General features: G+C 37.3%; 1 protein-coding gene across 6 annotated transcripts in view; it reads left to right on the top strand.

Annotated features, from left to right (window-relative positions):
• Positions 1-22,421, top strand: part of CEP162 (centrosomal protein 162) — a 108,509-nt gene extending 86,088 nt beyond the window's left edge. For all 6 annotated transcript variants that reach the window (XM_064597822.1, XM_064597824.1, XM_064597823.1 and 3 more), the window contains 2 exons: positions 7,357-7,491; positions 20,879-22,421. In XM_064597822.1, the coding sequence (XP_064453892.1) occupies positions 7,357-7,491; positions 20,879-21,088 (345 nt within the window). In that variant the 3' untranslated portion in view covers positions 21,089-22,421. The remainder of the gene's footprint in view (positions 1-7,356; positions 7,492-20,878) is intronic.
• Positions 22,422-26,054: the final 3,633 nt, after the last annotated feature.

Raw genomic sequence — 26,054 nt, 5'->3', positions numbered from 1 at the left:
TTACATCATTAGTTTTTGATGTAGTGTTCCATGATTCATTGTTTGCATGTAACACCCAGTGCTCCATTCGATACATGCCCTCTTTAATACCCATCACCAGGCTAACCCATCCCCCCATCCCTCTCTAGAACCCTCAGTTTGTTTTTCAGAGTCCATAGTATCTCATGGTTCGTCTCCCCCTCCGATTTTCCCCCCTTCATTCTTACCCTCCTTTTTTTATTTTAACATATAATCTATTATTTGCTTCAGAGGTACAGATCTGTGATTCAACAGTCTTGCACACTTCACAGTGCTCACCATAGCACACACCCTCCCCAATGTCTATCACCCAGCCACCCCATCCCTCCCACCCCCCACCACTCCGGCAACCCTCCGTTTGTTTCCTCATTAGGATTAAGGATATGAGGATTAAGAATTCCTCATATCAGTGAGGTCATATGATACGTCTTTCTCCGATTGACTTATTTCGCTCAGCATAATACCCTCCAGTTCCATCCACGTTGTTGCAAATGGCAAGGTTTCATTCCTTTTGATGGCTGCATAATATTCCATTGTATATATGTATACCACATCTTCTTTATCCATTTAACAGTAGCAAATTGTTTTGTTTTTTGACTGCTTGTTGTTATTCTAGCTCTATAGAAAAAAGTGATTTAAAATTTTCCAGCATAGTTCAAGACATTGAGAAGTGAACTATCTCCCACTACTGTGTTAATCGTGAAAACCTGAAAAGATTTTTCTAATTTCTGCATTTTGTTCCATGCCTATGTTACCTAAAGTGTTGTTAAACCACATCTCTTTTAAAATCATATCTGCTGCCAATAGGCTAAAAACATTACCAAGCGTCTGGTGTATATTCATTCAGTTGATGCCATCTCAGCCATGTATTCCTCAAATTTTTTTGAATATTAAAATGAGAAAGGTAATCTTTCATGTTTTAGCATTCATCATAGATTTCTGGTCTTATTTTTCCCCTCACTGTTGACTCCAACCATCTATTTATTTCCTTGCCCCCTGAAGTTGAAGACTTGAATCTTAACTCCTTAAATTTAGACAACTGAGGGGATTGCTGCTATTATTGTTTCCATGTTCTGCAGGTAATATATGCATTTTATTGGTCATAGTTTCTTTTTCATCAATAGGTTTTATCTGTATAGTCTATACAAATTTTAGAAACCATTCAAGAGTGACCTCTAACATGGAAACCCAAGGACTATTACAGTGACTCCTAAAAATTATCAAAATTCTTGTAATTTGTGTCAAATATGCTACAGCTAGCTGCTTTTATGTTACGAATGTTATGATAAGATCTGGGCTTAAGTTGTTAAATATGTCAGTGAGCCTTATGGTGGCAAGTCATGTAAACATTTAGAGTGATACAGTGACCGTAGGCCACACTTGGTACTCTGGCTGCAGACCAGGAAACACAAGGCAACAGCAGGCATGAGTAGGTCCCACAGCAGTCCACACAGCTGTCCCAGGGACAGCCCACGTGCAAGGGAATAAGACTCACATCTGGCAGTTGGAGGAACCACCCAGGCTTAGACTCCCCCCACTCCACAAGAACCAGCGTCTCTTATAATAACTCATGCACAGTGGACCCCACAAGGACATGCCCAGTGCAAGAGTCACTGCACTCAGGAGAGCCCAAACTTGCCCCTACCTGTCCCACCAGGTATTTCAGTTCATACCAAGTCCTCCAAGCCCAGGTGATTTTCCACCAGTCGGGGCGTTACCACAAGCAGTGTACATATTTGACATCTACCTTTATCAAGGGAACAAAGCTAGAATGTGAATTGAACCCAAGGTCAGTCTCTATGTAGAATGAAGAATTACATTTACCCTTTACCCACAGCCATTTGCTAGTGTTTGTAACTCTCTCAGTCTCAGGGGGGGGTTTTTTAGCTATTTTTTTTTTTTTAAAGATTTTATTGATTTATTTGACAGAGAGAGACACAGCGAGAGAGGGAACACAAGCAAGGGGAGTGGGAGAGGGAGAAGGAGAAGCAGGCTTCCCGCCGAGCAGGGAGCCCGATGCGGGGCTCGATCCCAGGACCCTGGTGAGCCACCCAGGTGCCCCTTTTTTAGCTATTAAATGGAATAAAATCTACTTCCTAGCATTTAAAAAGTGTTTAGGTGTCAGGCACTGTCAATAGGCTTTTTGGGATAAAGAAATGAGTAGAACACCTAAAGGTGTCACCCTCAAAGAGTTTGCATTCTAGTGAGTGGGACAGAAAAATAAACCGATCCATATAGACTGTAAGGTCCCCCAGCTAACTTTCTTTGCATCAGAACTGAGCCACATGCCCACCTCCAAACCAGGCATTGCCAGCGGACAGTGGACAGCAGTAACGGGCTTAAATCGGTCAGTATCTCTTTCCGTGCTAGACCATATTAGAATCTAGACTCCCTGGATTAAGTGTTGACAACCGCTAGCATTCATCCCAGCAGTGTGGCCAGGAAAATGCATCGTGCCAGTAAGTTGCAGAGTATGAAGGCACACGAGATGGTTGAAAGCACACGGACTCAAGCCGGTCATGCTCATTTAAAGGAGTAAAAATAGCGTAATTTTATGGTCCAGTTTGAATTGAAATTTGTAGTTGTAAGATTCTGTACTCACCAGAGTATAAGAGGACAGAGTATATAGGTCTTCTCTGGAAAGAGGTCTGTGGGATATGCATGGATCATCTGAATTCCCTTACCTGAGCCTCCTGCTGCTATTGGTCAGTGATGTCTGTCTCCTTTACCTTTAGTAACATGATCTGGGAGAATCACTCTTTCACTTTAGTAAAACAATAAACTAGTAAGACAATTAGAATTTTATTCATTAAGGAATATATGCTTTTTTTTTATTGATGTTATTCACTTCTATCCTGGTTGAGTATGGATTTTTATAAATAATATTTATTTAACATTTATTTTAATATAAATATTATATATTTAAGAATATATTTTTATATTGATTAATATATATTAGAAGGTATAAAAACGCCCATGATCCCATTACCCAGAGCATATTTTGCTATATATTCTTCCAGATTTCATTTATTCATATACAGATACAAATACTGAGGGTGTGTGTTCATGCATGCACACATATAAAATACATGTTTGTGTATGTGTGTATGCATATATGATTTTTAAAGGATGTTTTTTACCTAACAGTATATATATATTCTCATGTCAGTATATACTTTTTCTCATTTTTTTCCAATTTTATTGAGATATAATTGACATACACTACTATATAAGTTTAAGGTATACAGCATAAAGATTTAACTTACATATATCATGAAATGGTTACTACAGTAAGCTTAGTTATCCATAAAGAAAAAGATTTTTCTTACCTTATGATGAGAACTCTTAGGATTTACTCTTAAAAACTCATATATACCATGCAGCAGTGTTAACTATGGTCCTCATGCTGTACATTGAATCCCTAGTATAGTTATAACTGGAAGTTTGTTCCTTTTTGATCACTTCATACAATTCCCCTTTTTCCCACCCTTTCCTCTCCACCTCTGCTAACCACAAATCTCATCTATAGGAGTTTGGGGTTTTTTTGTTTGTTTGTTTGTTTGTTTTTAAGATTCCACATATAAGTGAGATCATATGATATCTGTCTTTCTCTGACTTATTTCACCTAGTATAATACTGTCAGGGTTCAACCATGTTATCACAATGGCATGATTTCCTCCTTTTTTGTGGCTGAATATATATCACATCTTTATCCATTCACCCATCAGTGGACACTCGGGTTCCTTCCATGTCTTGGCTATTATAAACAATGCTGCTATGAGCATGGGGGTGCAAATATCTTTTCAACATAGCTGTCTTCAGGTAAATACCCAGATGAGGAATCACTGGATCATATGGCCATTCAGTTTTTAATTTTTTAGGAGCCCCCCATACTCATTCTCATAGTGGCTGTACCAGTTTACAACCCCAGCAACAACATACATGGGTTCCCTTTTCTCCACATCCTGACCAGCATTTGCTGTCTTTTTGATGCTAACCATTCTAACAGGTGTGAGGTGATACTGCAGTTTTGATTTGCATTTCCTTAAAGATTAGTGATGCTGAACATTTTTTCATGTACCTATTGGTTATTTATGTATCTCTGGAAAAATGTCTATTTAGGTCCTTTGCCCATTTTTTAATTGGATTATTTGGGGTTTTTTTGCTATTGAGTTATGTAACTTTTTTATTTATTTGAGAAGTAGACTCCCCACTGAGCAGGGAGCCCAACGCAGGGCTCAACCCGGGACTCCAGGATCATAACCTGAGCTGAGGGCAGACGCTTAACCGACTGAGTCACCCAGGTGCCCCTATAAATTCTTTATATATTTTGTATATTAACCCCTTATCAAATACATAGTGTGCAGATATTTTTTTCCATTCCATAGATTCTTTTCATTTTGTTGATTTTTCTGTACAGAAGCTTTACAATTTAATATAGTCCCAACTTGTTTTTTATTTTGTTGCTTGTGCTTTTGGTGTCATATCCAAAAAATTGTTGCCAAGACCCATGTCAAGGAGCTTTTCTGGTTTTTCTAGAAATTTTCTGGGTTCAGGTCTTACATTTAAGTCTTTAATCCATTTAAGGTTAATTTTTGTGAGTGGTATAAGATAGGGATCTAGTTTCATTCTTTTACATGTGAATATTCAATTTTCCCAACACCATTAATTGAAGAGACTGTCTTTTTTTCCACTGAGTATTTTTGGCTCTCTTGTCAAATATGACTATGTGTCTGTTTTTGTGCCAGTACCATACTCTTTTGATTACTACAGCTTTATAATACAACTTGAAATTAAGAAGTAGGATACATCCCACTCTCTTTCTCAATATTGCACTGACTATTCGGGGTCTTTTGTGGTCCATATAAATTTTAGGATTATTTTCTCTATTACTGTAAAAAATGCTGTGGGAATCTTGATAGCGATTGCATTAAATCTATTGATGGCCTTGGGTAGTATGGACATTTTAACAGTATTGATTCATGCTCGCTTCGGCAGCACATATATTAACAGTATTAATTCTTATAATCCATATCCAGGAATATGGATTATAAGAATTAATACTTTATTTTGTATCTACTTCAATTTCCATTATCAGTGTCTTGTAGATTTGGGTATAGAAATCTTTCACCGCCTTGTTTATGTTCATTTTTAAGAATTTTATTTATGATGCTTTTTAAATGGTATTTTTTTCAGAGAATTCATTACTAGTGTACAAAAACACTACTGATCTTTAATTTTGTATCCTGCAACTTTACTGAATTCATTGATTAGATCTAACAGTTTTTTTGGTGGAATTTTTATAATTTTCTCTATATAAAATCATGTCACTTGCAAATAGAGACAGTTTTAATTCTTTCCTATTCTGATGCCCTTTCTTTCTTTTTCTTGCCTGATTGCTCTGGCTAGGGCTTCCAGTACTATAATGAATAGGAGTGGTGAGGGTGAGCACCCTTGTCTTGTTCATGGTCTTAGTAAACCTTTCAAGCTTTCACCATTGAATCAGGAATTCAATGTGGGCTTATGATATATTATCATCATTTGAAGTACATTCCTTCCACACCTAATTTAAGAGTTTTTATCATGAACAGATGTTAAATTTTATCAAATGCTTTTTCTGCATCTATTGAGATGGTAATATGATTTTTTTCTTCATTCTTTGTGATCTATTACACTGATTTTCATATGTTGAACCATCTTGCATTCCAGAGATAAATTCCACTAGATCATGGTGAAGGATACTGTTAATGTACTGCTGAATTCAAACTGCTAGTATTTTATTGAGAGAATTTCCACTCATTCATCAGAGATAGTGGCCTATAGTTGTCTGATAGGGTCTTAAAAAAAGAAAAAAAATTTTTTCTAAAGATTTTTAAGTAATCTCTGCACCCAATGTGGGGCTCAAACTCATGACCCTGAGGTCAAGAATCGCATGTTCTACTGACTGGGCCAGCCAGGCAACCCTGACAGTCCCTTTATCTGGCTTTGTTGTTAGGGTAATGCTGGCCTTATTAAATGAATTTGGAAGTGTTCCCGCCTCTTCTGTATTTTGGAAGAGTTTGAGAAGGATTGGCATTAATTCTTCAAATGTTTGGGAAAAATTCACTTATGAAGTCATCTGGTCCTATTGGGAGATTTTTTACTTATTAGAATTCTCATTCACTTGACTACTTCGTTCACTAGACCAGAACTTCCAGCTGGTGTACAGGAATGGGTTCCCTGTGGATCGTAAGATAGTGATGACTGGAAATGTTGTCTCATTAAAAACTCAAAATTTTCAGTCATTAAAAAGTTTATGTGTTGAAGTGATATTTAACCATTATGTGTATGACAGTGCCAATCATCCCAATTAAAGTCTGCAAATTTCTTTGGTCACTGATGATATCATCAGGGATGTCCCACATTTAAATATTTAGATTTATTTAGATTTGCTCCTGATTTAATTTGCTTGTATTTTCACATTTTAGAAACTAATTAGGAATTGTATGGGGTTTAGCGGTGGGGGGTAGGGGTTGTGTTTTGGGTTTTCTTTTAGTGTTATCAGTGTTTTTATTAAATACTGAGTGTTCCATGGGAAACATGATTGAATTTGTTCATTTTAACCATTTTCACTTGCTTATTATTTTGCCTTTTGCTACTAACAATTAGAAAATTATTATAATTATGTGGTATAAAGAAAATACATTTGTTTCACCAAGCCCAATAGAAAGATCTCTCAGATCCCCTCTGTTTTACTAATGGGTGCCATGAAAATATTACCATTTTCTCTGTTGACCATAGTAATGAAAAGGAAGGTACCACACTAGACTGTAACCTCCATGAGTATGGACTATGTCTTTCATGTCTGTATCCTCAGGACCTAAGACAACAGCCAGGACAGAAAGAATTCAGTATATTTTCTCAGAAAGAGGTTGAACTCTTCTGTGTGTTGGGTGCTATACTGTGTAGGGTGCTTTAAATGTATTCTATAACCCTAAAAGTAATCAACCTTGTTAAATACATTGATACTTTGTTAGCAAAGCTAAATATACCAAAGACAGTGCCTACCTTCATTTTGAATGCTGTAATCAGCCTGGCGTACATGGGAGGAGGTGATCCAGTCATCTAGAACCTTTTGGATTATGAGGTCATTTCAGAGCTAGGATGAGCCTTTTCTTCCTGAACATAGGGAATGCAAACTATTAATTCTAACAACTCAAGATATTTTTCTTATTAACCAGAAGCCTCTTCTGTAGAGAAATTTTATACAAAGAAAATATAGTAAATATTCTTAAAACTACCTGGTAAAAAATTTATTTTTCTTACCAGTTTTTCATTTATTTCGTATCTCAATTTTAGATTACAAAACTCCTAGAAGAACTAAGAGAAGCCAGAGAAAACCATACACCAGAGATGAAACATTTCATGGGCTTAGAAAAGAAAATTAAACAGATGGAAATGAGACATCAGCAAAGAGAGCAGGAACTTCAACAGGTAAAGTAGTAAATTATATTTACATATTTGTATAGCTCTTCACTTTTAAGTACCTCCAGTTTGCTATAGGTTGGCCATCCCTAGCCAACACTTCCTAAAGTATTTCATTGTGTATTGATATTAAGAATAAAAATACAGCTTTTAAGAGCATATAAGACTTTATGTATTTGAAATTTAAAGATTGGTCTTATCTCTGGAATAACAGAGAAACAACTTGTATCTTTTTTTTTTTTTTTTTTAAGATTTTATTTTAGAGAGAACACAGCAGGGGAAGGAGCAGAGGGAGAGGGAGTGGGAGGAGGGGAAAGAATCTCAAGCAGGTTCCAAGCTGAGCATGGAGCCTGATGCATGGCTTGATCATGACCCTGAGATCACGACCTGAGTCCAAACCAAGAGTTGGATGCTTAACCAACTGAGCCACCCAGGTGCCCCTCATGTTCTTAATCATTGATGGTTGCCTAAAATGTTAGGCGTTTTATCCTGGGAATGAGTCTTTGGAAGCCATATTCCATATTCATTTCATAAATGTTTGTAAGAAGTAGAATTATATTAAAAAGTAATCATTTAAAACATATGGCCAGCACTAGTAATATCACAATTACTCTTCTTAACTACAAACAGATAAATTAATAGAAATTAAAAATGGCAGAAGTAAGGGCATGATGTTTTTAGGCATTAACCTTTCTGCTGATATTTAGCTTTGCTTGAACAGTATATTGGTCTGCTTGAGCTGCCAAACTGAGTTGCTTGGAAAACATAAAATTTTTTTTTACCAGCTGATTCATTCTGGTGAGCATGCTGTTCCTGGCTTGCAGAGGCCTTTCCTCAGCACGTGTGCCTTGGGGTGAGGGAGGGCGAAGAGAGAAAGAGCTCGCTGATGTCTTTTCTTATAAGGACACTAATCCAGTCTGATCAGGACCCCATCCTTATGACCTCATTTAACCTTAATTAGTTCCTTACCCCAAATACAGCCATACTGTGAGTTAGGGCTTCTATGTATGAAAGGGGGGTTGTTGGGGACACAGAAAAAATTCAGTCTGTAACAGTGTAAATGTATATATACTTTGAAAACAAAAAATACCACAGAAATGCAAAGGTTTATGGTTGACCTGAGTCCCACAGAGAAACCCTAGCTGTTTAATCATATCAGAATTTTAGCTCTTTATCGTTATAGGAACTACAAAATGTAAAATGGATGACAAAGATTAGTGTGATTGATTTCTCATTCTTACATAGGGTGACTGAATGGATAAAAAGAAAGAAAAAAAAAACCTCTGTATGCTACCTACAAGAGATTCACTTCAGACCTAAAGACATATAGATTGAACATAGAGATGGAAAGAGATATCCCATGCAAATGGAAATCTTTTAAAAAGGTAGCAACACACATCAGTCGTGAGACAAGGGCATTACATAATGATTAAGGGATCAATCTAACAAGAGGATATAACGATGGTAAATATTTATGCAACCAACATAGGAGCACCTAAACATATAAATCAAATATAAACATACATAAAAGGAGAAAGTGACAGTAATATCATATTAGTAGGGGATTTTAACACCCTCTCTTACATTAACGGATAGATCATCTGGACAGAAAATCAATTAAAAAACCAGTGGCTTTGAACAACACATTAGACCAGATATAATTAATGGATATTGGATGTAATATGCTGTATATAACAGCAGCATATACATTTTCAAATGCACATGGAATGAGCTTTAGGATAGATCACATTAGGCCACAAAATAAGTTTCAGAATATTAGTAAGATTAAAATCAAAACAAGCATCTTTTCCAACCACAATGGTATGAAACTACAAATCAATTACAAAAAAAAATACAACACAAATACATGGAGGCTAACCAAGGTGCTACTAAATAATCAATAGGTCAATGAAGAAATCATAGAGGAAATTTTAAAATGCCTTGAGACAAATAAAAATGGAAACACATTCCAGAATTTTTTTTTTTTAAAAGACTTTATTTTTTATTTATTTGACAGAGAGAGACACAGCAAGAGAGGGAACACAAGCAGGGGGAGTGGGAGAGGGAGAAGCAGGCCTCCCCACTGAGTAGGGAGCCCGATGTGGGGCTCCATCCCAGCACCCCGGGATCATGACCTGAGCCGAAGGCAGACACCCAACAAATGAGCCACCCAGGCGCCCCAACATTCCAGAATCTTTTGGACACAACAAAAGCAGTTCTATGAGGGAAAATTTTTATAGGTATACAGGCTTACCTCAAGAAACAAGAAATATCTCTGGGCACCTGGGTGGCTCAGTCAGTTAGTGTCTGCCTTTGGCTCAGGTCATGATTTCCGGGTCCTGGGATCAAGCCCCGAATTGGGTTCCCTGCTCAGTGGGGAGTCTGCTTCTCCCTCTCCCTACCCACTTGTGCTCACTCTCTCTCAAATAAATAAAATCTTAAAAAAAAAAAAAAAACCTCAATCTAACATCACACCTAAAGGAACTAAAAAGAACAAAGCTCAAATAAAGGAGAAGGAAATAATAAAGATCAAGACAAAAATAAATGAAATAGAGACCAAAAAATAGAAAAGATCAATGAAACTAAGAGCTGGTTCTTTGAATGATAAACAAAATTGATAAGCCTTTAGCCAGACTCATCAAGAAAATGAGAGGACTGCAGTAAATACAATCAAAAATGAAAGAGGGGGAATTAACAAATACCACAGAAATACAAAGGTTTATAAAAGACTACTACTATGAAAAGTTATATGCCAACAAATTGAACAACTTAGAAGAAATGGGTGTCTATAAATACACAGTCTCCCAAGACTGAATCAGGAAGAACTAGAAAATTTGAACAGACTAATTACTAGTAACAAAATTGAATTGGTAATCAAAAAACTCCCAACAAAGAAAAGTCTAGGACCAGATAGCTTTAAATGTTGGAAGAATTCTTTATACCCGTAAAGAATTAATACCATCCTCTTCAAACTATCCAAAAAAAAAAAAAACTGAAGAGGAGGGAATGCTTTTAAAGTCATTCTACAAAGCCAATATTACCCTGATACCAACAACAGACAAAGACACTACAAAAAAGAAGAAATTACAGACTCTATCCCTAATGAACATAGATGCAAAAATCCTTAACAAAATATTAGCAAACTGAATTCAAAAATACATTAAACAGATCATTCACCACAATATGGGGGGATTTATTCCAGGGATGCAAGGATGGTTGAGTATCTTCAAATCAACATGATATACCACATTAACAAAAGATAAAAATCATATGATGATCTCAGCAGATGCAAAAAAGCATTTGACAAAATTCCACATACATTCATGATAAAAATTCTCAACATACAGGCTATAGAGGGAACATAATAAAGGCTATATATGACTAACCCACAGCTAACGTAAAACTGAAAGCTTTTTCATGATCAGGCACAAGGATGTCCACTCTCGGTGCTTTTACTCAAGATAGTACTGGAATTCACAGCCACAGTAATCAGGAAGAAATAAAAAGCATACAAATTGATAAGGATGAAGTACAACTGTTGCTCTTTATAGATAGCATGATACTGTATATTGAAAACCCTAAAGACTCCACCAAAAATCAGAATAAATGAATTCAGTAAAGTTGCAGGATACAGACATCTGTTGCATTTCTATATATTAAAAACTAGCAAAAAGAAATTAAGAAAACAATCACTTTATAACTGCATCAAAAAGAATAAAATATGTAGGAGTAAATTTAATGTAAGAGTTAAAAGACCTGTACTCTGATAATTCTAAGACCCAGATGAAAGAAATTGAAGATGACAATAAATGGAAAGATATACCATACTCATGAATTGGAAGAATATTGTTCAAATATTCATAGTACCCAAAGTAGTCTGCAGATTCAGTGCAATCCCTATGAAAATATCAACAGTACAAAAACAAAACAAAACAAAACAAAACTCAAAATGGATTAAAGACCTAAATGTAAGACCTGAAACCATAAAACTACAAAAATAGTAAACTCTTCAAATCAGTCTTGGCATTTTTTTTTTGCATATGTCTCCTCAGACAAGGAGAACAAAAGCAAAAATAAACAACTGGACTACATCAAACTAAAAAGCTTTTGCACAGCAACGGAAACCAACAAAAGGAAAAGGAAACCTTCTGAATGTGAGAAGGTATTTGCAAATGATATATCCAATAAGGGTTAATATCTACAACATATAAAAAACTCATAACTCAATGCCAACAAAAATCTAATTTAAAAATGGGCAGTGGACCTGAATAGTTTTACAAAGACATACAGATGACCAACAGACACATGAAAAGATGCTCAACGTCACTAATCATCAGGGAAATGCAAATCAAAACCACAATGAGATATCACCTCACACCTGTTAGAATGGATAGTATAAAAAATACAAGAAACAGCAGGTGTTGGTGAAGATGTAGAGAAAAGGCAATCCTCATGTGCTGTTGGTGGGAATGTAAGTTGTTCCTTCCACTATGGAAAACCATATGGAGGTTCCTCAAAAACTTAAAAATAGAAATACTGGGGCATCTGGGTGGCTCAGCCAGTTAAGCATCTGCCTCAACTCAGGTTGTGACCCCAGGGTCAGGCTTCCTACTCAGTGGGGAGTCTGCCTCTCCATCTGCCCCTCCTCCCCCCGGTGCACTCTCTTGCTCTTTCATTCTTTCAAATTAATAAAATTTTAAGAAAAATATGGTATGGTCCAACAATGTCACCTCTGGTATTTACCTGAATAAAACAAAAACATATTCAAAAATATATATACACCCCTATGTTTCTTGCATTATTTACAATAGCCAAGATATGGAAACAACCTAGGGATCCATCAGTACATGAGTAAGTAAAGATGTGCTACATATGCACATGTATTTGTGTGTTTACACACACACAGTGCAATAGTACTCAGCAATAAAGAAGAATGGAATCTTGCCATTTGCTACAACATATTATTCTGAGTGAAGTACGTCAGAGAAAGACATATTGTATGATTTCACTCACATGGGGAATCCAAAAACAAAACAGACTCAGAGAGCATACTGCTGATTGTCAGATGGGAGAGGGATGGGGTAACAGGTGAAATAGGTGAAGGGGATTAAGAGATACAAACTTCCAGTTATAAAATAACTAAGTCACAGATTTTAAAGTACAGCAAAGGGAATATAGTCAATAATACTGTAATATCTTTGTATGGTGACAGATGGTGAGCATTTTGTAATGTAAATAAATATTAAATCACTAGTTGTATGCCTGAATATTGTATGTCAACTATGAAGTTAAAAAAATAATAAAAAATAAATAAATCAGCCTAAGCCTACCACTAAGAAAACATCACATCACAAAGGAAGAGCACAAGAAAAGAAATGAATAGAAGAACCACAAAACACCCAGAAAATAATTAACAGAATGGAAATACATACCCATCATTAATTACTTTAAATGTAAATGGACCAAATTCTCCTATGAAAAGACAGAGTAGCTGAATGGATTTAAGAAAGAAAAAAAAAAGGGGGGCCCATCTATAGGCTGCCTGCTGAAGACTCACTTCAGATATAAGGAAACAGACTGAAAGTGAAGGAATGGTAAAAGGTATTTCATACAAATGGGAACTACTAGAAAGCTTGGCTAACTATATCAGACAAAACTGACTATAAAACAATAATAAGAAACAAAGGTCACTACATAGTGATAAAGGAGTGATCCAAAAAGAACATATAATGTGACATACAAGTACTTAAATACATAAAGCAAATTTTGACAAACCTAAAGGAAAAAATAGCAATACAATAGTAGGGATCTGTTTTTTTAGTTTTTAAATTCCAGTTAACATACAGTGTAATATTAGTGTCACGTGTGCAGTTTAGGGATTCAACACTTACATACAGCACCCAGTGCTCATCAGAAGTCAGGAACTTTAATACCCCACTTTCATCAATAGATCATCCAGACACAAAACCTTAAGGAAACATTGGCTGAAATAACACATTAGGTACGATGGAATTAACATATACAGAACATTCCATCCGAAAGTTAACAATACACATTTTTAAGCACACATGGAACATCTTCCAGGATTGATCATATATTGGCCACGAAACAAGTCTTAAGAAATTGAAGATTGAAATAACAGGCCAATTTCCCCCAAATACAATGATACGAAACTAGAAATCAATTACAAGAAAAAAAAAAAGGAAAATTCACAAGTGTGTGTAATGAAACCAAATGCTCTTAAGCAACCAGTAGGTCAAAGAACAAATCAACAGAGAAATTTAAAAATATTTTGAGACAGTTGAAGATGGATATACGATATATCAAAACTTAGAACTATTTTTTGCTGCATCCCCCAAGAGAGAAGTTCATAGCATTAAGTGCCTATGTCAAGAAACAAGATTTCAAATAGACAACTTTACACCTCAAGGAACTAGAAAGAGAATAAGTGAAGCCCAAAGTTGGCAAAAGGAAGGAAATAACAAAGATCAGAGCAGAGGGGCGCCTGGGTGGCTCAGTTGTTGGGCATCTGCCTTTGGCTTAGGTCATGATCCCAGGATCCTGGGATCGAGCCCCACATCGGGCTCCCTGCTCGGTGGGAAGCCTGCTTCTCCCTCTCCCACTCCCCATCCCCGCTTGTGTTCCCTCTCTTGCCATGTCTCTCTCTGTCAAATAAATAAATAAAATCTTTTTTAAAAAAAAGATCAGAGCAGAAATAAATGAAATAAAGACTAAAAAGATCAAAGAGACTAAGAGTTGGTTCTTTGTAAAGATAAAATTAACAAGCCTTTAGCTAGACTAACCAAGAAAAGAGAAAACTAAAATAAATGAAATCAGAATGAAAGAGGAGACATTACAACTGATAACACAGAAATATAAAGGATCATAAGAGACTGGTATGAATAATTGTACACCAACAAATTGGACAACTTAAAGAAATGGATAAATTCCTAGGAACATAAAATTTACCAAAAAGGCATCATGAAGAAATAGAAATCTAAAAAGACTGATTACTAGTAAGGAGATTGAATTAGTAATCAAAAACATCCCGACAAACAAAGTCCAAGACCAGAGGGCTTTCCTGGTGAATTCTAAAAACATGTAAGAAGAATCAGTACCAATCCATTTTGAACATTTGCAAACAATAAAAGAGGAGGGAACTCTTCAAACTTACTTTGCAGGGCCGGCATTACCCTGGTACCAAAACTATGTGCGAAAACACTGGTCAGTGTCCCTCATGAACATAGATGCAAAAATCATGAACAAAATATTATCAAGTCAGATTCAGCAATATGTTATAAGAGGATCATACACCATCGAGTTGCATTTATTCCAGAGATGCAAAGATGGTTCCCCATCCACAAATCAGTGTGATACACCTCATTAACAAAATGAAGAGTAAAAATCATAAAATGATCTCAATAGATGCAGAAAAAGCATTTGGCAAAATCCAACATCTTTTCCTGATAGAAACTCAACAAATGGGGTATAGAGGGAATGTACCTTGACATAATAAAATCCACATATTAGAAGCCCACAGCTATCATCATACTCAATGGTGAAAAGCTGAAAGCTTTTCCTTTAAGATCACAAACAAGGGGGCGCCTGGGTGGCTCAGTTGGTTAAGCGACTGCCTTCGGCTCAGGTCGTGATCCTGGAGTCCCGGGATCGAGTCCCGCATCGGGCTCCCTGCTTGGCGGGGAGTCTGCTTCTCCCTCTCCTGCTCCCCCCTCTTGTGCTCTTTCTCTCTCTCACTCTCTCTCTCAAATAAATAAATAAAATCTTAAAAAAAAAAAAAAAGAAAGAAAGAAAAGCTTTAAAAAAAAAAAAAAAAAAGATCACAAACAAGGAGGCCCACTCTCACCACTTTTACTCAAAAAAGTATTGGAAATCTTAATCAGAGCAATTATTCAAGAAATGAAATGTCCCCAAATTGGAAAAGTAAAACTGTCACTCTTTGCAAATGACATGATTTATATAAGAAATCCTAAGACTTTATCAAAAAACATGAGAGACTATGGACTCCGGGAAACAAACTGAGGGTTTTAGAGGGGAGGGCGGTGGGGGGATGGGTTAGCCCGGTGATGGGTATTAAGGAGGGCACGTATTGCATGGAGCACTGGGTGTTATACACAAACAATGAATCATGGAACACTACATCAAAAACTAATGAGGTACTGTATGGTGACATAATTTAAAAAAAAAATGAATTCAGTAAAGTTGCAGAATACAAAACCAATATACAGAAATCTGTTGCATTCCTATTCACTAATAAAAAACCATCAGAAATTTTTAAAAAGTTACTTTAAAAATTCTTAAATGCTATACTCAGAGGATAGGTGGTTTTCAGAGGCAAGGCATGAGAGGCAGGCAAAATGCATGTAGGGAGACAAAGGTAAAAAACTTCTAAAGTTGTAAAGTAAATAAGTTATAAGGATGTAATGTACAGTGTGGTGACTATAGTTAATAAAATAAATTGTATATCTGAAAGCTGTTAAAGAGTAGGTCTCGAAAGTTCTCCTTACTAGAAAAACACGTTTTGTAACTATTTATGACAATGGATATTAACTACTATTATGTGATCTTTTCGCAGACTATGCAAACATCAATCATTATGTCATACACAATACACATACAATAAACATTAAAAGCTAATTACATTCATTACCACTAAAATAAATGCTAAATGGAATTTGTCAGGTGAAAATAAAATGAAACCAGTTAACGTCGTAAAAACATACGAATGTTCGGTGTAAAAACATACGAATGTTCGGTGTAAAAACTCAGTGGTAAATAAGTCGTCAAAGTCAGATTCACTAATATTGTAATGGTGATTCCTAATTCATTTACAACTCTAGTTTAAAACAGTTTTTACTCTAGGTAAAAAAACATTAAAAATAACTGCAACTACACTAATTTGTTATTGGATACAAAATATTAAAAATTAATTTTAACTTCAGTAACCTAAAGTTTGGGGGGCATGGAATGAAAATGTAAAGTTTAGGTATGCTATTAAAATTAAATTAGGTTGTTATAAATATATCACATTTTATGTAAGCTTCATGGTAACCACAAAGGAAAAACCTGTACTAATTACAGAAAAGATTATGATAAGACTCAAAGCATACCACTACAAAAAGTCATCACATCACAAAAGATGACTGCAAGATATAAGAAGCAAGGAACATAGGATCTACAAAACAGTCAGAAGGGAACAAAATGGCAATATTTTTTTTTTAAAGATTTTATTTATTTATTTGACAGAGAGAGACACAGCGAGAGAGGGAACACAAGCAGGGGGAGTGGGAGAGGGAGAAGCAGGCTTCCCGTGGAGCAGGGAGCCCGATGCGGGGCTCGATCCCAGGACCCTGGGATCATGACCTGAGCTGAAGGCAGACGTTTAACGACTGAGCCACCCAGGCGCCCCCAAAATGGCAATATTAATTCATTATCTATCAGTAGTTTCTTTAAATGTAAATGGATTAAATTCTCCATTCAAACCACAGAAACTGCCAAATGGATGAAATATAGTCCAAATAATATGCCACCTAAAAGAAGACTTTAGCCTTAAAAACAGCACAGACTGAGTGATGGGACAGAAAAAGGTTATTTCAATCAAATGATAATAGAAATCAGGAGTAGCTATAGTTACATCAGACAAAATAGATTATAAGCTAAAAATCTCCAAAAGAGACAGAGGTAATTATATAATGATAAAAGGGTTAATCCATCAAGATATATCAGTTATAAATATTTATGCACCCAACATCAGAGCACCTAAATATATAAAACAAACACTAACAATAACTAAAAGGAGAAATAAACAGCAATACAATGATAGTAGGGGACTTTAATATGTCACTCTTATCAATGGATAGAACATCCAAACAATCAATAAGGAAACCATGGGATTTAAATAATGCTATAGACACAATGGACCTAACAGAACAGACATACACAGTACAGTCCCTCCAACAACAGCAAAATATACATTCTTCTCAGGCACACAAAGAAAATTTTCTAGGATATGTAATATAGTAGGACACAAGATAAGTCTTAGCAAATTTAAGATTGAAATCATAGCAAGTATGTTTTCTGACCACAATGATAGGAAACTAGAAATCGCTAGGGAAAATACTGGAGAATTCACAAATACATAGAAATTCAACAACATACCCTTAAATAACAAATGGATCAAATTAAAAATTAAAAGTGAAATTAAAAAGTATCTTAAAAAAAAAAAGTATCTTGAGCCAATTGGAAACACAACATACCAAGACTTATGGGTAGCAGCAAAAGCAGTTCTAAGAAGGAAGATTATAGTGAGAAGTACCTAAATCAAGAGAAAGATCTCAAATAAACAACCTAACTTACCAGCACAAGGAACTGGAAAAAACAAAATAAGCCTAAAGTTAGCAGGAAAGAAAGATTAGAACAAAAATAAATGAAATGGAGTATAGGAAGATAATAGAAAAGATTAACAAAACTCTAGGAGTTGATTCTTTGAAAAGAAGAAATTGACAAACCTTTAGCCTAACCAAGAAATAAGGACTTAAGATTATAAATGGAAGAGGAGACATTACAACTGATACCAGAGAAATGCAAAGGATCATAGGAGACTACTATGTACAACTATATGCCAGCAAACTGGACAACCTAGGAGAAATCAGTAAATTGCTAAAAACATATAGCCTACCAAGACTGAATCATTAAGAAATAGAAAATAGAAATAGAACAGTTACTAATAAGATGACGGAATCCATAATCAAAAATCTCCCAACAAAGAGAAGCCCAGGGCCAGGTGATTTTACTGGTAAATTATACCACACTTTTTTTTAGGTTTTATTTATTTGTCAGAGAGGGCACAAGCAGGGGGAGGGACAGAGGGAGAAACAGGCTCACCGCAGAGCAAGGAGCCCTATGCAGGACTTGATCCCAGGATCATGAGATCACGACCTGAGCCGAAGGCAGACGCCCAACCGACTGAGCCACCCAGGCATCCCTCTACCACACTTTTAAAAAATTAATGCCAATCCTTCTCAAACTCATAAAAAGTAGTGGGGCGACTGGGTGGCTCAGTTGGTTTAAGCACCTGCCTTCCGCTCAGGTCATGGTCCCAGGGTCCTGAGATCGAACCCTATGTCAGGCTCCCAGCTCAGCAGGGAGCCTGTTTCTCCCTCTCCCCTCTGCTTGTGCAGGCTCTCTCTCTCCCTCCCTCTCAAATAAATAAAGTCTTGGGAAAAAAAAAAAAAAACTCTTCCAAAAAGTAGAAAAGGAAGAAACACTCCCAAGCTCATTTTCACAAAGCCAGCATTAACCTGATAAGAAAGCCAGGTAAGGACACTACAAGAAAAGAAAAACTATAGACCAACATTCCTGATAAAGATGCAAAAATTTTCAAAAAAAATATTAAACCAAATTCCACAGCACATTAAAAGGACCAAACACTATGATCTAGTGGGAGTCATCCCTGGCATGTAAGGATGGTTCAACATATGCAAGTCAATAAATGTGATGCATCACATTAATTGAATGAAAAATACAAATCCTCTGATCATCTAATTAGATGCAGAAAGAGCCTTTGACAAAATTCAGTATCTATTCATGATTTAAAAAAACAAACCTACCTCAACAAATTAGGGAAAGAAGGAATACCTTGGGGCACCTGGGTGGCTCAATTGTTAAGTGTTTGCCTTTGGCTCAGGTCATGATCCCAGGGTGCTGGGATCAAGCCCCGCATTGGGCTCCCTGCTCTGCGGGGAGCCTGCTTTTCCCTCCCACTCCCCCTGCTTGTGTTCCCTCCCTCGCTGTGTCTCTGTCAAATAAATAAAATCTTAGAAAGAGGGAGAGAGAAAGAGAGAAAGAAGGAAAGAGGGGAGGAAGGGAGGAATACCTTAACATAATAAAGACATGGGTTTATTTCTGGGCTCTAAATTGTTCCATTGGTCTGTCTATTGTATATTTGAAAGTTACTAAGAAAGTAAATCTTAAGTTCTCATCATAAGGAAAAAATTTTAAAACTGTGAAATGATGGATGTTAACTTTATTGTGTTAATCATTTCACAGTGTATGCATTGTGTACCTTACACTTACACAGTGTTATATGTCAATTATATCAATATATCTGGAAAAAATTGGTTAAATGCCAAATTTCAATAGACATCCAAAATTTTCCAAGTATTTTAAAGCTTAGAATTGAAAGTTCATACTGCATTTTGTGTTTCCCTTAACTCAAGTATCTATTTACACAGTATTTTTCCAATGCTTTTAGAGTTATGAAGTTATTCTATAGCCAGACAGAATTATAGATAAAAGTTATATTACAGAGGTCCAACATATTTAATAATTAGAAACATTATTGCTTTTGTTGCCCTAGCTAGTTGTTTTTATTTTTATTTTATTTTTTTTAAGATTTTATTTATTTATTTGAGAGAGAGAGAATGAGAGAAAGAGCACATGAGAGGGGGGCGGGTCAGAGGGAGAAGCAGACTCCCTGCCAAGCAAGGAGCCTGATGCGGGACTTGATCCAGGGACTCCAGGATCATGACCTGAGCCAAAGGCAGTTGCTTAACCAACTGAGCCGCCCAGGCGCCCCTAGCTAGTTGTTTTAATATGTCCAGCTTTTTGTGGTTTGTAATACTTGACTAATGATTCCCTTATGGTAAGACATTTTGAAATTATAAGAACTGTATTATAAGTTACTGGACAGGGTACCCATTTCAGGTTGAAAAAATTCATCCACATGAGCAAGACGGTCTACGGTGGTAGTTAAGAGCAGGGACTCTGAGGCCAGACTGCTGGGGTATAAACCCTGACTCTGCCTCTAACCAGTTGTGTGTGAATCTTGGGCAAACTATTTTTTGCTTATCTGTGCCCCCATTTCCAGAAACTACCTGGTAAATGGGGATAAATATATAGAATTCATCTCCTCATGTTGGCAGGATTAAATGAGTTAACATATGTAAAATGCCTGTTCTTTTATCGTTTCTACTGTTAAAATGTGCATTAATGACATGTGTTGTATATTAGAACTGTTTTGATTGAACCTCAAGTGCTATTCTTAAGAGGAACAACATTTTTGCGGGGGGGGGTTGGATTCATACTAAGGTATTAGAAATTTCTGATGCTTTAAATGCCTTTTTTTTTTTTTTTTAAGTTTTGAGTAAAAAAAAAAAAAGACTAAAGCTTCCTAACTCCCTATCAGATTTAGAGTTCCCACTTCTTACCCGTTTCACCCACCAGCCTATTGATTGACACAGTGGATCCCATTAGGTAAGGCTCCCCCTCCTGCTCCCTCCCCTCTACAGTCAGCATTGTCCCACTTGAGTTCTTTGAGATTGTTAAGTCTTCATCCCACTGTGAATTGTAACGGTAATGTGAATTTTTTTTTCCTCAGATAATACAGCAAACACACCAAGTAGTAGAAACTGAGCAAAACAAAGAAATTGAGAAATGGAAAAGACTCGCTCAGTTGAAGAATCGTGAGTTGGACAAGTTCCGCACAGAATTAGACTCCATATTAGATGTTCTTCGAGAGCTGCACCGGCAGGGGGTGGTTGTGCCGGTTGCTTTTGCAGATGACGTGAATGCGCCAGAGTATTACTAGAAACTGGGATTTCCCAGGACCTCACGGAAAGCCCTGAAGATGGAGGGTGTATGGGACTATGCCACTGTCAGAAGAAGGCTTTTGAAAACAAGTGTTCCAGTGTGTGGCCGGGAAGCAAATAATACGAAAGCAACATTTCAAAATAAATTGCCCTAACCCAGTAAGGAAAAATATTATGCTGTATTTTACTGAAAATCATTAAGCAGTCACATGTTAAGTAATTTATGGACAAGTCCCTTTGTGTCTGGTGATTAGAACGAGTGAGATTAGTTGGAACAGGTCTTAACTTCTAGTCTAGATGCGGAAAGAAAAAAATTGCTCATACTCTGCCATTTTTGACTAAGTGTGTATTCTGAATCCTTGGTGCCAGAAAAACAGCTCCTCTTTCTCATGGAAACATGGAGAAGAACGTGAGCACAGTGGTTTGGACAGATGCAGCGAGTCACCAGAGTAGTAGAGCTTCCACAATAATTGACAAGAATGATAACTTTGTACAGCAGACAGTGAACGCTCTGCGTTCTCCCAGATTTCCACTTCTACCTCTGGCTGCCTCATGTTTGCACCTGACAGAAGTTCACATGTAACAGGGGAATTCGATTTCTTCATTGTTTTAATCTTTTATGCTCCAGGTCTTAAATACTAGTCCTTTTTTGAAAGTCTTAGATTATAAACAGAATATAACATCTTTATTTAAAAAGTAATGTATGTTCATTAGAAAAAATTAAAAGCATGCATAAAAGTAGCCAGATTGTTCTTTTTTACAATGCCCATTTCCAAAAGCAGATCGTATATAAAATACTGGTAAATTCAAGCTGTAGCCACCTTGTTTTCAAGTGTTCCGGCCCTGTGCTGTCCTATAGGAGTAGAGTATGAGGCACATGTTATTTTCAGTTTCCTATTATAGCCTCATTTAAAAAGAAGGAAATGAAATTAATTTGTTAATTTATATTATGTAATATATCTAAAATAGCAGTATAAAACGAGTTTTTACATTTTTTTCCATACTTAGTCTCCAAAGTCTGGTGTGTTTTACATTTACAGCACAACTCAGTTTGGACTAGCCACATTCCAAGTGCTCAATGACCATATGCCACTAAGTGCAATTCTGAAATAATAATAAAGAGTGAAATACTTTGTAAAAGACAGGTGAAATAGATTTTGGTGAAATTATGGGTAGCAAATGTAAAATGTGGAAATTAAGTAATTCAATTAATGTCTTAATGTTCAACATTTTTTATGTCCTTTAAGAGGGTAGAACAAGCATTAAAGGTAGCTATTTTTTATGTGAAAGAATTTTATTTTAAGTTATAACATAAACTATTTTGGTTATTAATTGAGTGTACTTTTGTGTAGTTTTTATCTGCAAACCTATTAATTTATAGCTACACCCCTCCCTCTTGACTCTGTCCATTAGCCATTCATTCCAAGCACAAACATGGTTGATTCTGAAACATAAGAAGTGCAAACATCAAATATTACTATCAGAAAAAAGTACATCCTATTTTGATGAGGATTCTGTTTCTCTTTTGGAATAAGCTGTGCGCATGGCAGGTGTTCAATTCTGTTTACAGATTAAAGATCCCTAAGTACTATCAGAATTATTAGTTACAACTATAAACCTCAAGAACCATACTCCATTCCTTAGTCATTGTCCAAAGGGTCTAGGATGAGAACATAGAAGATAGACAGCACTTAGGCTATCTTGAATAGGAAGGCACTTTTTTTTTTTAAGATTTTATTTATTAGAGTGCACACGAGCTGGGGGGAGGGGCAGAGGGCGAGAGAGAAGCAGACATCCTGCTGAGCACAGAACCCTGAGATCATGACCTGAGCCAAAGGCAGATGCTTAACCAACTGAGCCATCCAGGCGCCCTTGAATAGGAAGGCTTTTTTGAAGAATTAAACTCCAAAAATTATCAGTCCCTTTCTACCAATTCCATTCCCCTCACAATGTCATAAGGTACCTGCATCCATAGGGCAGAAACCTCATCGGGATATAGGGCTTGCTGCTGACACCACTGCTTTTGTGCACGTTCTGATTCGATCTGTTACTTTGAGCCCATAGCATGTTATAACTAGGGTCAACCCACCAACCTTGGGAAATCCAGACTTTAAGTATTAGGGTCCCATTCCATATTACAAATACCCTAAATTTGTGACTAAAGGCCAAGAAGTTGAAAACACTTTCCTACCCATACTACTAAGGACTCTAATTAGGTCAGATCCACAGGTACATGATGTAGCAGAGTTAATCTCAGAATAAGATAGATACTTTATAGTTACATAGCTATTCACGCTATCCTGCTTTGAGTAACTCCTTAGCAATGAATGGTGATAAGAGTGAAGTTTGAAAATTTTCCAAACCTCCCAAGTGACTCTAATTCTATTTTGGTATTCGAACCCATGAATTAGAGCCTTCCTTTCCAGTGTCTGTAGAAAAGTCTAAAATGAAAAGCACATGGATTCTTTCTCAGCACCTGTCCAGCCCTAACTAGTCTATTTATGCCCCTAAAGTCTAAACCATAGTAGGTCCATTTGTCTGCAGGTTTGCTGAAAGCTTCAATCACAACCACATAAATAATACACATAGGAGGAAACATTTTTTCCACCCACACTTGCTTTGTAGGATTGTTATGAGGAATGTTTGAAGGGCAGTGTCAGTTCTCTAGGAGGGGAAGGGAAGCACTGAGCTTCATCAGAACAAAATGAATCATTCGTAATTGAGGAACAAGAGAAATGGACTAGACTTTGGGGAGAAGCAGACAAAAAAAAAAAAGGAACAGGCCCTGGAGCACAAAAGTGAAGAGGCAAGAACACAGCAGGAGTCTGACCCAGTGGAGCAACTCCCATTAAACCTTCCCTGCACTTGAACCCTTCATGGTGGCCTGCCAGTGGTCCCCACCTCAGGGTACTGATATGACGATTAGAAAATCTTGATGCAGGGGACAGAGGATAGTAGACTGCACATGGTCTGTGTTTAAGTCCGTGGAGAAAGGTCTGGAAAGGATTTTGGAGAAGACTTTGTGAGGTAGGCAAAAGTGAAGTCATGAGGGAAAGAATATTTGTAAAAGGGTTAAATTGAGCCTGCTTATTGGAAAAGACTGAGTAGAAAGAAGCATATTTTGGGGGGGTGGTTTTAAGTTACCCCAGCTCCTGGCAGTAAGTGTAAATAATCACACATTTGCATGTCCATGTCTTACCTGTTAGGCTCACTATCAGGGCCACATGCAAGGAGCCCCAGTAAGAGCCAGCAGGTGCTCATTCCCCAGCTTGGGATCAGAGCCTTCACAGCAGCAGAGTCCCTTATACATAGTATCAATACATTAATTGCCTTCTTTTGTCCCTTGACCTTCACCTTCAAATACAACCCTCTCTTCCCTCCAAGACCCAGAGACTAGATCTACACTCTACCACTCCCGACAGGATAACGCAGAGCCTGCGTCTCTACCTTTTCTCTCTCTTGAGTGCCGGCCCCTATTCCCAGTTCCTGCCGGAATTACCCACTGTTCTCAAAGAAGTCAACATGTCTGAAACCAGCTCATTTTACTTCCTGAAACCCGCTGCCCATTCCCCTGCGATTCCACATTCATCCAGAAAGTTCTAAACTTTGACGCATTCTCAACTGTCGTCAATTTGGGATGCGTTAACAAATTACCATGGATTGGGTGGTTTAAACAACAAACATTCATTTCTCACAGTTCTGGAGGCTGGGAAGTCCAAGATCAAGGTGGGTGCATGACGGTTTCCTTCCTGGCCTGAAGAGGTCCGCTTGTATCCTCACACGGTAGAAAACAGAGAAGCAAGCTCTCCTGGGACTTTTATGAGGGCTCTAATCTCATTCATAATGGCGCCGCCCTTACCACCTGATCTAATCCCAATTACCTCTGAAAGGCCCCACCTCCTAGTACCATCACACTGAGGGGTTGGGTTTCAACATACGCATTTTGAGGGGACAAACATTTAATCCATATCGACGAACTCTCCTCAACATGTGGTCATCAATCCTGTAGCCAATCTCTTCAAAAATAATATTTGTATCTACCTGTCCTTTTTCCATTCCCATATCCACCACCACTGAAGCCCGGTCACCATTTTACTCCTTACTTTTCTCATAGAGTTAAGTTTAATTGATGCCTCTCCCCCAGTGCTCTCCTCACTCCAAATAGCCTGCAAAACAACATTGCTAGGTAGTTCTTCCTAAAACTCTGCTTGATGCATACCAGCTTCCCACTTCTCCCAGCTGTTTTTTAGGTGTAAATGTTAGAATCCTTACCCTAAGTCGTCAAGGCACTATTCAGTCTGACCTGGCCTTCCTCTTCACACTCCATTCCAGACCTCTACTCTCTTACACAAATACTCCCTATGCCAGTTTCCTATTTCTGCTGGAACAAATTACCACAAATTCAATGGCTTAAAACAGCACAGATTGATCATCTTAACCATTCTGTAGATCAGAGCTCCAACACAGTTCTCATTGGGCTAAAATCAAGGTATCAGCAGGGCAGCATTCCTTCTGGAGACTGGGAGAAAATGTTTCCTTGCTTTTTCCAGCCTTTCCTTCTCCTTCTCCACCTCTATTCCTTAGCTTTGCCCCCCTCCCTTCATCCTCATAGCGACCTTCCATCTCTCTGAGCATTCTTCCGTGCCTCTGACTCAAAACAGCTGGGAGACGTTCTCCGCCTTTTAAGGGCCCATATGATTAGATTGGTCCCACCTGGACAATCCAAGATGCTCTTCCCATCTCTCCATTTCCAGATCCTTAACAACAAAAGTCCCTTTTGGCATGTACAGGACATTTTCACAGGTGGCTACCCTGGGGTGAGGTTAGCAGAGAACATGATTCTGCCTACCACACTCCTCTCATTCAAACCCATCTCCTAATCTAACCATGCCATCTATGCTAACACCTTGGCTTATGTTCTCCTTTCCATTTGACCATCTCGCCCCCCACCATGTCCTTTGTTCA

Source organism: Mirounga angustirostris, unplaced genomic scaffold, assembly GCF_029215605.1.
Source record: "Mirounga angustirostris isolate CCGP_5_RB_7025 unplaced genomic scaffold, mMirAng1.0.hap1 SCAF_8, whole genome shotgun sequence".
NCBI lineage: Eukaryota > Metazoa > Chordata > Mammalia > Carnivora > Phocidae > Mirounga > Mirounga angustirostris.
Note: the sequence above shows the minus strand (reverse complement) of the source record. Positions and strands in the feature narration are given on the sequence as shown.